Source organism: Nansenia antarctica (assembly GCF_963989245.1).
Source record: "Nansenia antarctica genome assembly, chromosome: 11".
NCBI lineage: Eukaryota > Metazoa > Chordata > Actinopteri > Argentiniformes > Microstomatidae > Nansenia > Nansenia antarctica.
In genome coordinates, this window is record NC_137681.1 from 21101200 (window position 1) to 21113404 (window position 12205).

The following is a 12205-nucleotide window of genomic DNA, read 5'->3' on the forward strand; positions in this document are numbered from 1 at the left end:
AGCTAGATAACGTAATCAACTAATTTGCATAATATGCAATTCTGAAAGGCTAAATGAATAAAAAAAAAAGTTGAGCAGGTTTACAAATGAACTATTTACGTATTTACAAACTTGATTTCTTTTTCTTTTTTTGATGTTGAGGGAGAGAGGAGGAGACGGCAATCCTTGCTGTAGGCTAACCTCGCGTCACCAGGCTCTCTCCGGGGAGACTTCGGCCGACTCGTCTCCTGTGAGCTCGGTTGTGAAGTGTATCGCGGAACACGGGATATGTTAAATGCTTAACAGTAATTCCCCAAATGACCAGATAAGGTAGCTAGATTTGTCGCTGGTCGTTTTTGACTAATTAAGTTGCCAGATATAGCGAGGTAGTCGCCAAGTTGGCAACACTGCTCAAGCGTCCTGGTTCGCGAGACGAGGGCTGTGTTCGAGGTGCCGCATCAATATGCCGACGGACCGTTATGCCGACAGCCCTCCCTGCATGTGACTGCTCTCCGCTTCTCTGTTACGGTACATGTGGGAAGACGGTACATGTGGGAAAACTACGGTTAGGGTTAGGTGCTACGTCGACTTGGTACATGCTGGCATGCCTAACCCTAACCCTAATCCTATCCCTAACCTTAACCGTAGCACCCTAGCACCTAACCCTAACCCTAGTTTTCCCACATGTACCGTCTTGTCAGCTCTCGCTGAAATCCGCTAATAAACTGTCGGCATCGTGGTCCGTCTTGTTTACTGGGAGCAGGAGTGGAAGAGCCCTCTGGAAGAGGATTTCAATTTGCTGGAGGAAATGTTGTATAAAAGCAATATCACACTCGAGGTTGTGCTGTTCTACTGTTCTACTGAATATCAGCACGGCTGTGAATAAAAACTAATTGAAACCTTTAAAAAAAATACTTTTATTGTTACAGCATAACAAAGAAATAGATGTCATAACCCAAACATACAGGCCACTGGATTGTTGAAGAAGTGAAAACTGTCAAAGTTGTTCACAGGCCAGGCCAGCGTGAATCATCAGAAGGCTTCAGATCTGTCTGAGGCTAATTGAACTCATGCCGGGATCAGACTACACAATATTTTTGTCTTTCGCGATGGTCACCATGTCAGATTAGGCAATCATAATACCATAAATTCTTGCTGTGTCTTGGCCGGGAGAATGGCAACACTACAAGTATGACCCCAACCTATCATAGTATGCTGCCTTCCACAACCCTGCACGAGTTCAAAGGTCGTCGGGGAGGAGGGTCAAGAAATTGTCAATCATGGCTACAGAAGCACTGTGTGTGATGCTTGCGGACTTGGGGGGGGGAAAAAGTAAGCTTTCTTTTTTGACTCTGAGGAAACGTCATAAAGGCAGGGGTAAAGTTGCCACTGCTCAACAAACCTTTCCTTGGGTTTGTTGTTCCTTCTGTTGCACATGACAGCAGCATCCCTCTTTCTGTTCATCATGTTCATGTATGGACACCACAGAGCACTCTGCATCCTATTGGTAAACGTCAAGGAAGACGTCGTAGGAGTTGTCAAACTAGGTAGGAAAATACAAAAAGTTCTGACATGCTAGATTTTTCGTTGAGGTGTTGTGGGTCAGCTGGGAGGGGGGGAGGTGGGGGGGCAGACATGTCTCTAGGCAGCCAGCATCTCTCGTTCAGGCTTCTCCCTCGGCCTCTCCCTCTCTGTAACAAAGAAAGACGGACTAAGAATGACGTCTGTACAACGTGTGAGGTCTTCACGTTGTTTCCTCAACATTATCATCATGAGACTTATGCAACGCCCAGTGTTTCCATACAGTCTAATTTGTCCCGCCATAGTCTCATAACGCGGAAAGGCCGAAGCTAGAGCGTTTTGCCGCCCGATACACACCTGGTTCTTCCGCCTCAGAGACCTCGGGCACAGGCTCTGCGCGCACCTCAGAAATGTCAACCTCTCCCTGAAGAGAGAGAGAGAGAGAAAGAAGAGTTACAGGCTGGCTCCACTACCAGCTTTGCGTCACCTCGCCATCAGCGTTGTGTCAACTTCACGTTGCAGGAAATCATCGTGGACTTCAGGAGGAAAAAATCTGAGGTCCAGCCCCTGCTCGTCGATGGAGGGAGCGTGGAGAGAGTCTCAACCCTCCGATTCCTGGGGGTGCACATACAGGATGACCTGTCCTGGAAGACCAACACAGCAGCCATCATCAAGAAGGCACAACAGCGGCTCTACTTCCTGAGAGTCCTCAGGAAAAACCACATCGGACAGGAGATGCTGGTGACCTTCTACCGCTGCGCAGTGGAGAGCATCCTCACCTACTGCATCTGCGTCTGGTTCTCCAGCTGCACAGCCGCAGAGAGGAATGCGCTACAGAGAGTCGTGAGATCGGCCCAGAAGATCACCGGCGCCCCCCTCCCCTCTCTGGAAGAGCTGTTCAACACACGCTGCCTCAGGAAGGCCTCCAAGATCTCCAGAGACCCATCCCACCCTGGGAACGAACACTTTGTTCGGCTGCCCTCGGACAGGCGGTTCAGGACCATGTTCGCAAGGACAAATAGACTGAAGCTCAGCTTCTACCCCAGGGCCATTCAGGCCCTGAACACAGCAAAGACCTAGGTTCTAGGCCCTGGACAATCTAGACAATTGGATGGCAGCTACTAGATTGTAATCAAGTGCAATACTGAAACACAACTGTGAACATTTCAAACCTGCAAACTGCGACACTTTAAATGAATGTGCAATAACACTATGTGCAATATGACAACCCTCGGGTACATAAGGTTCAGAGATAGGAAATGTTAGAATAGGTATAGTATAGCATAGAGTACAGCACAGTGTTTTATCTGTATAGTATAGTGGATAGTGTATATAGCCTTTATTTATGTAAACCAGCTCTTTTCCCTTCTTGTTTTTAGTTTTTTTTCCTAGCACCAGACCACGACCAAATTTCGTTGTATGGTACCTGTACTATATCAATGACAAGACCATTCATTCATTCATTCATTCATTCATTCGCATGCTCCACCAAGCGTTGCGTTAACGTCACGTTCTACCTGCTCCACCGTCATTTGTCGCATATAAAAATATATATTTCTCCACCTCAAGTGTCAGCCGTTCGTCATCCATTTCTGCAATAAACTTCAAGCACCTGTGGTGATTCACAGCTGACTCACGTGAATAGCAATTCGCAATAGCTGCGACCACGCACAAGCTATACACAGGGTATATACAGGAATCTTGAGGTTAATTTCAATACCTTTCTAAGACTTTTTAAAGACTGTGTCAATATTTTTCCAGACCTCACCGCCACTTCGAGCTGTAACCGTTTACATCAGAGACACCTTTAACTTAACCGTTTTAGTTTGAAATAGACTAGACCACTATCATACAACACAATTTCTGGTGCATCTTTGTTTTTTAATAAAACTAATAAATTCACGAACTTTTACTAAAAGTCTTTAGGACTCAAACACTAGAAAACAACCAATATACTGTAAATATACTGTATATTATAAATATACAACTGATCTCATTATTTTTAATGCACTAGATGTGAGTGGATGCATGCGTTCGCCATCAGAAATCAAACTTTGTAGAATTTTTACTTTGGACGCAGCCATCGGACGCAACGCAACATAGGCAGTGGAGCACCTTTCATTGATTACAAAAGCAAAATTCCCTGGCTGATGGCAATTCCAGACGCAACGCAGACGCAACGCAGACGCAGACGCAACGCAGACGCATTGCAGACGCAACGCGGACGCAACACTCGATGGCCATAGTGGAGCCTGGGCGTTAGCGAGGGAGAGAGAGAGAGAGGTGGGTTAGAGAGAGAGATGAGTTTAAAAGGAAATGCAGCAGGGAGAGATCAGAGCGCAAACACAGTCCAGATGAACAGACCAGAGACAGTCCCCTATAGAGACAGTCCCCTATAGAGACATCTGCTAGTGTGGGGCCTGTTGGACTAACCTGAGTCATGGCCTCCAGCTCAGCCAGAATAGCCTCTTCATCCTCCTGGGTCAGGGATCCGGCCAGCATCTCATCAATTTGCTGTATGGAGAAAAAGAAAACACATCAACATGGATCTATACACCACAAAGCCATGCTGACGTCTGTTTATCTAAATAAACCAGTGGAAAGCTCACCTGCTGATACTGAGTAGCACCCTGGCTCTCATCTGTGATGCACTCTACCTCCTCAATGGACATCACCTGACCAGAAACAAAAACAACAATAGGAGGAAAGCCCATCTCCGGCTTGTGGGGTTTTAGCCTCATGGAATGAGTGAGATGTGGAATGTTGACTTCAGCAGAACTCAGGTATTTAAGAATGTTGTTGATTGTAGACATTTGCAAAAGCAAACGAGGGATACGCACGCACGCTCGGCAGCTCACACACACTCACACCTTCTTATCCAGATCAGAGGGATGTTGCATAGTATTCCAATATGGTGACCTCTGACCCTGTCACATACCTCATGCATTTTCTTCAGACAGTCGTTGCCAACTTTAAGTCCTTCAATGACTTTACTTGCAATTTGGGCAAACGCGAGGTCTTCAACCTGTAAAGACAAAAAAAACTGTTGTGAGGTACTTGTTGACTCCAGTTTCTACCATTCCGGATGAACAGAGGGGAGGGGGGGGAGGGTGAGTGTATGTTTGACAAAGGGTTAAATGTGTACCATACGCTCCAGGTTGCCTATCTGGTTCTCTGTCTTGTCCAGGAGTTGATCTTGGTAACGCTTCTTCTTAAGCAAGAGGAGTGCCTTGCTGTGAAGGAAAACATGAGTCACTTCAACTGTAAACAATATTATTTATCTTTAAGGTTATGGCCAGGATAGGGTTAACCTAAACCTAGCCTCCTCCTCCTCCGAGGCCCCCTTCACCCCCTAACACTCCACATTACCAGAACTTTTTAAATGTTTTATTTTATCTTCGTTTCTGGAAGGTTTTACTTACAGTGACTAATGTGCAGTTGATTCACTCACTTACAAATGTACTATTGTAAGTTGCTCTGGATAAAAGCATCTGCTAAATGACTAAAATGTAAACATGTAAAAATATTGATCCTACATCTGTAGAGTAGATGTATTAGTATTATGCGTCTGTCATTATATAATCCCTAGTGTTTATGACAACCCTCCCATCCCATAATACTTTTATTACAGCTGTGGGATAAGACAACTGCGTCACTCTCTGAGGCCAGCTGAGTCGCCACTTAAGTAAGTAGCCTTGTGAACCGATGGTTCTCGAGCCTAAGAGCCTATCTCCTGTTTCCGTACCGTGAGGCGGCTTGATGTACAAGTACACCCCCTCGTCATGACGCTGGTATGTCGCAGGGACTTACCCCGAATCTAACCCTTAATGCTGAGTGTCAAGCAGGGAGGCATCGGGTACCATTTTTATAGTCTTTGGTATGACTCGGCCGGGGATAGAACTCACAACCTCCCAATCTCAGGGAGGACACTCTAACCACAAGGCCACTGAGCTGAGTCGCCACTTACTGAGAGACAAAACTATTCACAAGCACACTAAAGCCTTTCATGCCTGAGAACGTCTCCGGTGAGAAAGGGACAGCGGCTAGACTGAACTTACTCTTTCTTGCCATTTTTCAGCAATTGTTTGGCCAGAAGTCTCTCCTTGTCCAGTTGCAGGGAGATCTTATTCTTGTACTGCTTCAGTTCATCTCTCTGTTCTTTCAGTTGCTGGAATAGAGAGTTAACATGGAACGGACCATCAGAGAGACGGCTAGAACAAGTTGTTAGAGTCATGCACTGTACCGGCTGAGCTGTAAGGCTCTGATTCTTAACAATACTGTGCTTTCTATCATCTGATTGTCCATAAGTACATGTAAACGGGAAGAGGTAGAGACCTGGGTAGAGCAGGATAGCTAGGTACTACAGCTATAGTTAGTTTAAACGGTGTTGGGGAGCATGATGTTACATGACAGCTAGCATCATCTCCCTGCTGTGTTTTAGCTTTGGTGACTGGGCATCAAATGATCATTCAAAACCCCCAGCCAACTGGATCTCAATGAATAAGTTACATGATGAATACTAGCTAGCTAGCTAGCTGACAAAGCTCACTTAGCTCACCAAAACTGCCCTGTCCTGCTCTGTGATTCGGGTGCGTCTCTTTCTGCCGAAAATGTTTCCCATTTCTATTCCGCATAACCGCTACTATGAGCAGCTGTCGAGTCGACCAACTTGTAAACAAGGCTATTAACTTCTCATAAAAACAACTAACTAACTTGTAAACAACAAGGCTATTAACTTCTCATAAACACAACTAACTAACTTGTAAACAAGGCTATTAACTTCTCATAAACACAACTAACTAACTTGTAAACAAGGCTATTAACTTCTCATAAAAACAACTAACTTGTAAACAAGGCTATTAACTTCTCATAAAAACAACTAACTTGTAAACAAGGCTATTAACTTCTCATAAAACAACTAACTAACTTGTAAACAAGGCTATTAACTTCTCATAAAACAACTAACTAACAAGTCAAGACTAAAAACTCGCCGTTGCCTTTTAAATGGCCTTTAAACGACTATTCTTTTCTAAATGTATCTTTTAATGTTAGTTGATTAATCTATATATTTGTATATGTATTTACTTGTTTAAATCGCATAGTAATTCTTATATTATTTAATTATTTCCTTTATCTTTGTTCTATGCCCCTTGGATTGTGTGTTTTATTCTTGTTTTAACTTTTATTATGTAGTTTATATCATCGCTTTATTGATTACTATTGTTCTATTATTGTGTTTATGATGTGTGGATATGTTAACGCCCTTTGAGCTGCAACGTTTGCAGGGAAAGTGCTATACAAATAAAGGTTATTATTATTATTATTATGATTATTATTATGATTATGACTGTCAGTCAGTAGCCTGTTAGCTTAGCATAGCTCACCCGACGCGGCCTTCTGGTGTCGTAGCCCATCCGCCTCAAGGCCCGCCGGGCTGTGCGTTCAGAGATGCTCCTCTGCTCACTGTCACAGTTGTACAGAGAGGTGATCTGGGTGACTGTCGCCTTGCTGTCCGCTCGGACCAGGGTGGCCATCCTCTGTTGACCTCTCTCGTCAACCAGGGCTTTCCGTCCGCACAGCTGCCGCTCACTGGAGGTCTTTTCTTTACTGCACCACTCGGAGAAAACTCTGGACACTGTCGTGCGTGAAAACCCCAGGAGGTCAGCCGTTTTAGAGACACTCAAACCAGCTCGTCTGGCACCGACAGTCATGCCGCGGTCAAAACCACTGAGATCACTTTTCTTCCCCATCCTCTGGTCGTCGGTGTGGAGATAGGGATAGGGTTATATCCTCTGGTCGTCGGTGTGGAGATAGGGATAGGGTTATATCCTCTGGTCGTCGGTGTGGAGATAGGGATAGGGTTATATCCTCTGGTCGTCGGTGTGGATATAGGGATAGGGTTATATCCTCTGGTCGTCGGTGTGGAGATGGGGTTAGGGTTATATCCTCTAGTCGTCGGTGTGGAGATGGGGTTAGGGTTATATCCTCTAGTCGTCGGTGTGGAGATGGGGTTAGGGTTATATCCTCTGGTCGTCGGTGTGGAGATGGGGTTAGGGTTATATGACGGTACCTGAAGAGGCTCCCCGTGTCTGCAGCACACTCGGATGTTATGCTTTGCCAGGGTTGCCAGATGGGATTGATCATTTCCAGCCTAACCATTCTAAAACCGGCTAAATCCACCAAAAACCAGTCCAAAACCTATATTGTCATAAAACCGCTAATTACTATTGGGCAGGTGCCCATCTCCTGCCCCTAAACTGTATGTCTGTTGCCAATGATGTTTGTAAAATAAACAAAAACCTGCACATTGCATGTAGCTACTAGGGTGTGTGTTTTAAATTCACGCATTTTGTAACTTTCAAGCACTGACATTTTGATACCTGATACCGCTTAAATGCTATTTATCCAGCCCAACCACCCAAATGCTTTTTTTTTCCGGCCCATTGTGATCAAAAGTTGCCCATTCGGCGAGAACACGCCCCTCTGGCAACCCTGGCTCTGCTGCCAGATAAAATACGGCGTCCAGAGAGGAACAATTACGTTTCGTATTACACTAGTACAAATGAATAAAGTATGAGCATGTCTCGCTGAAATTCTGTAGTAGGACCTACACTACTTTGTAGACTTACTAGTAGTTGTAGGCTATTTCCAACATAACATTACAACAGAGATAGTAACAAGGAGTAATATGTACATTTTCAGTGATTGCGTCCATCAATATTTATTTATGTAGGGTGGAGTCGTTAAGTCTATGGTGGAGGGTGCACAATGGAAGTCTAGTCTTGGGTGACTGAATAACAGGTATAGAGCACAATACAGCACACTGCTCAACAAAAACAATCATACACAAATTAAATCAGTGCATAAATGATTTTAAAGATTGCATAATACATAAACGTTTGCATACACAATTATCCCAGATATAGTGCAATAATACCACCACCAGGGAAATAAGGAAGATGAGTACATCAGTCTGGTTAGGTTGTATTACCAATCTTCTCCCATGTTGAAATCATGCACAGAAAGCCTGTACCCCGGCTGTAGTAGTGAGATAATGTAATAATATATGATCGTACACAATTGGTATTCTACAAAATAAAAAAGGTGGGAACTGTAGATTAACGTTTTTAATTGTCATTTATAGATACCTGATCAGGGAAACAGACATCAGGAGTGCAGGAATAAAACAGTCTTACACATACATTTTTGGTGGCTACATTTTACTGTAAGTGACACCCAAAACCACAGAATAATAAGACAACACATCGATATTGCAGTTAGCCATGACACACACACACACACACACACACACACACACACACACACACACACACACACACACACACACACACTGTAGTTAGCCATGACACACACACTGTAGTTAGCCATGACACACACACACACACACACACACACACTGTAGTTAGTCATGACACGCACACATTGTAGTTAGCCATGACACCCACACATACACTGTATTAGAGCGCCTGTGACCCCACATATCCAAATATTGCACTTGGGGAAAAATGTTTAAATAGATAAGAATTCCCTTAACATAGTCCATCCCACTCCACACTCACAATTCATACAGATTTGTTTTGCTCTTTACTAGAGTGTACAAGGTTGACTACATGTAGCGTGCAAAAAAAACAACTTCTGTCCATGTTAATGAGATAGGTATGTCAGAACAATGGCATGATTCTATGAATATGTCGAATGTGTCTGTAGCTTCAATAGATATCTTACTCATTCACTTCTTTTGCAGATTCAACTGTAACACAATTCAACTGTGAATCCCTTGTACCATTTGAAAACAATCCCATTCAATATATTTCTGACTTGGAAAAAAAAAAGACCCCTCAGACCAGAAATCAAAGCATCATATACTGATTTTGGGGGGGATTATTCTTCAGAGGCAGGAATCTTGGGGGGAAATGTAGACATGAATGTTTTAAGAAATTACTATTGATAAAAATTATTAAGAAAAAGTGAATCTTTCACAAGGCAAATGACAGATACCTAACCCACATGTTCCAAATCACTACTGAAATATGAATGTAAAAAACATAAAACACCTAATTTGATATCCCATCAAATGAAGGACTGTGGCGTCATAAGAAGGCCACCAGGACAGCTAGAGCCTCCGCTTACTTGGACTTTAACCTCATAACGAGTTCCCTTCAGTTCCTGGTTATTTGTTGACAAGTGTAATAGTTTACAAAACACACAGAACAACAACACTATAATGATGCAGAGACACAAAGTAAGCTATGAAAAACCCATTTCAAGTAAAATATCCCATTACCCAAGAGCAACACGTCAAAGCAAACGCCACACAACAACTACCCACACACAGCTCCTCCATTCAAATGAGACTGTTAAAAAGAAAGACTACTTTAAAACTCAGAGATTAGAATTGTAAAGCTTCAGCAACGTACGTTTGAGAACTGAGAAACAACATAGCCTAATGTAGTTTTAGCTGAGAGAGAGAGACAGGGGGGGAGAGGGAGATGATGTCAAAAGGCAAGAGAGGCATCGTGCTAACATGCCCATCACTGTCTAAATAGAGGCTAAGGCTTAGGGGCTAGGCTGGCTAGCTCCACTGTTAACACAAGTGAAGGCCTCCTGTTTTCTATGACTGTTTGTTGAATGAGATAATGGCATCTGTCATCAATGAACTTGGCAATGCTTCAATGCAGCAGATGAACAATTAATTATTCTGAACAGTTAATTCTATGACTTGTCTACAGCAGGAAAGAGAACGTTTTTCTATTTAAAAAAAACTGAAAACTGTTGTGAATTATGCGACCAGAACATATCAAATGAGACATTGGCTATGTTTAACTTCACACTGTACTTCAGTGAGACACAAGATCTGAGAGAACATGTTTAGACACGTTTTAACTGCGATTACATCTTTTTTTCTCTTTTTTTTTTTTTCTTCTTAAGTATGTGATGTAACATAACCAAGCCTGAGGGTCATGCGTCCATGCTGAGTATATGCTGCATCACAAACAGGCTCAAATGTACCAAAACATCTAGAAGATACCGTATACTATACCAAGTACACTCTCAATGGACCTGGAGCCAAGGAAATTAAATTAAATCTCTCATTCTACCTTCACACAGAGTAAATGTATTTTACACTCCTAATCCATCTCTTAGATCTCTTTAAAGCCCCACCTGAATGTCACAGGGAAAAAGTTACAATTTAACGGTTTGCTGATAAGTATTGCACTGCATTCTTGTACAAGTACTATAGCAGTCTTTTAACAGTACTCAGACATGAATCTTTATATACACAAAACACACACTGCCTACAAAACACACAGACGATAATCTAACAAAACACATCTGTGTGGTGGAAAGTGGCACCGGAGTGGAACCAAGAGTGAAAGCTGAGCTCTGTCAGGTTTAATAGAGCTTCAAAACAACTCAATACTTGGGAAGGAAAAGGAGCCAATCACCTGGAAATAAAATTAAATAAAGAGGCAAATCATACATTCAACATCTCACAAGATATCTCAGAGAAAAAAAACAAGATTAGAAAAAAATGACAAGAAAAAAATGAAAACCCAGACGACATCTCAAATCCAAAATATCTCCCCCCCCCCCCAAAAAAAAGACCCTTTTCAAAGCATTGTCTAGGGTCAGTGGCGCGCATGTCAAATGTGTGACGGTGTCAGTGTGCTACATGTACTGAAGTGCATAATCTATCCTGACGTCCTCCAGCCCTCACCTCGACTCACACGCTAAACCCTGGAGGGCAGCGACATTACACGCGACATTACACACACCCACACACGCACACACACACAAAAACACTAAAAATGGGTGTCATCGATTCATCATGGCAAAGACGGTCTCTCCCACCTCCTCCCCCTCACCCTCCTCCTCACCCTCCTCCTCCTCCTCACCCTCCTCCTCCCCCTCACCCTCCTCCTCACCCTCCTTCCCTATATTGACAGCGACTTCCTCAAATGTCCGTCAGACAGCCGGCCTGTCTCGCTCTGCGTCCTGGGGGTCTAGGCTGGGCTGTGGTCATGTGGCCTGGGGCCGTGTGTTAACGCCTGCTGCTGGTGTGTGTAGAGGAGAAACGGTCCTCCTGGGCGCCCAGAGAGAGAGAGAGAGAGAAAGAGAGAGAAAGAGAGAGGAGAAAGAGAGAAAAAGAGAGAGAAAGAGAGAGGAACACAGAGAGGAACATACAGCAGCAAACATCCACCCACCTCTGTTCAGCAGAGTGAGTGATGTTCCTTTCCTTTCACCGTCTTCAGTGTAACAACTAAATGTCCTATAGAGGGCACTGCAGGGGGAGGGGGGGGTTCTTCTTCTTCTGCTGCACAACAGCAGCAACAAAAAAAGGCCTCTCCAAGCTGTCAGTATATTCGTCTTTATGCGTGCACGCAGACACACACGCACGCACACATACACTTGTCCCACCGCCTGGGGAACAAGCACACTACACACACACACTACACATACAAACTACTAGTATGCAAATATAGTCCTACATGCAATGCAGACTCTAAAAACTCCTCTCGATGTGAAGTTACGTGTTACAGAGTGCGTGAGTGAGTGAGTGTGTGTGTGTGTGTGTGTGTGTTTGTGTGTGTGTGTGTGTGTGTGTATGTGTGTGAGTATACAAGTTCGGAGGATGTGCTGCTTTGGTTCTATCGTGAGTGGGATCCAGTAGTGGTGCTGTTTA

General features: G+C 43.8%; 1 protein-coding gene across 1 annotated transcript; it reads right to left on the reverse strand.

Annotated features, from left to right (window-relative positions):
* Positions 1-922: 922 nt before the first annotated feature.
* On the reverse strand, positions 923-7401 carry LOC308167116 (charged multivesicular body protein 6-like). The gene is made up of 8 exons (XM_080541492.1): positions 6885-7401; positions 5559-5668; positions 4646-4733; positions 4439-4525; positions 4110-4175; positions 3934-4014; positions 1858-1924; positions 923-1670 (listed from the first exon to the last, which is right to left on the reverse strand). Exons 1-8 carry the CDS (start codon positions 7248-7250, stop codon positions 1621-1623), a joined length of 915 nt encoding a protein of 304 aa, XP_080397618.1. The 5' UTR covers positions 7251-7401; the 3' UTR covers positions 923-1620.
* Between the last annotated feature and the right edge of the window lie 4804 nt (positions 7402-12205).

Coding starts and splice junctions, on each gene's coding strand:
- LOC308167116 (XM_080541492.1), bottom strand. CDS start 7,250: ATGGGGAAGAAAAGTGATCTCAGTGGTTTTGACCGCGGCATGACTGTC. Junction 4,734..5,558: donor CTGAAAAATGGCAAGAAAGA/GTAAGTTCAGTC, acceptor TTTCCTTCACAG/CAAGGCACTCCTCTTGCTTA. Junction 4,015..4,109: donor GTGCTACTCAGTATCAGCAG/GTGAGCTTTCCA, acceptor TTCTCCATACAG/CAAATTGATGAGATGCTGGC.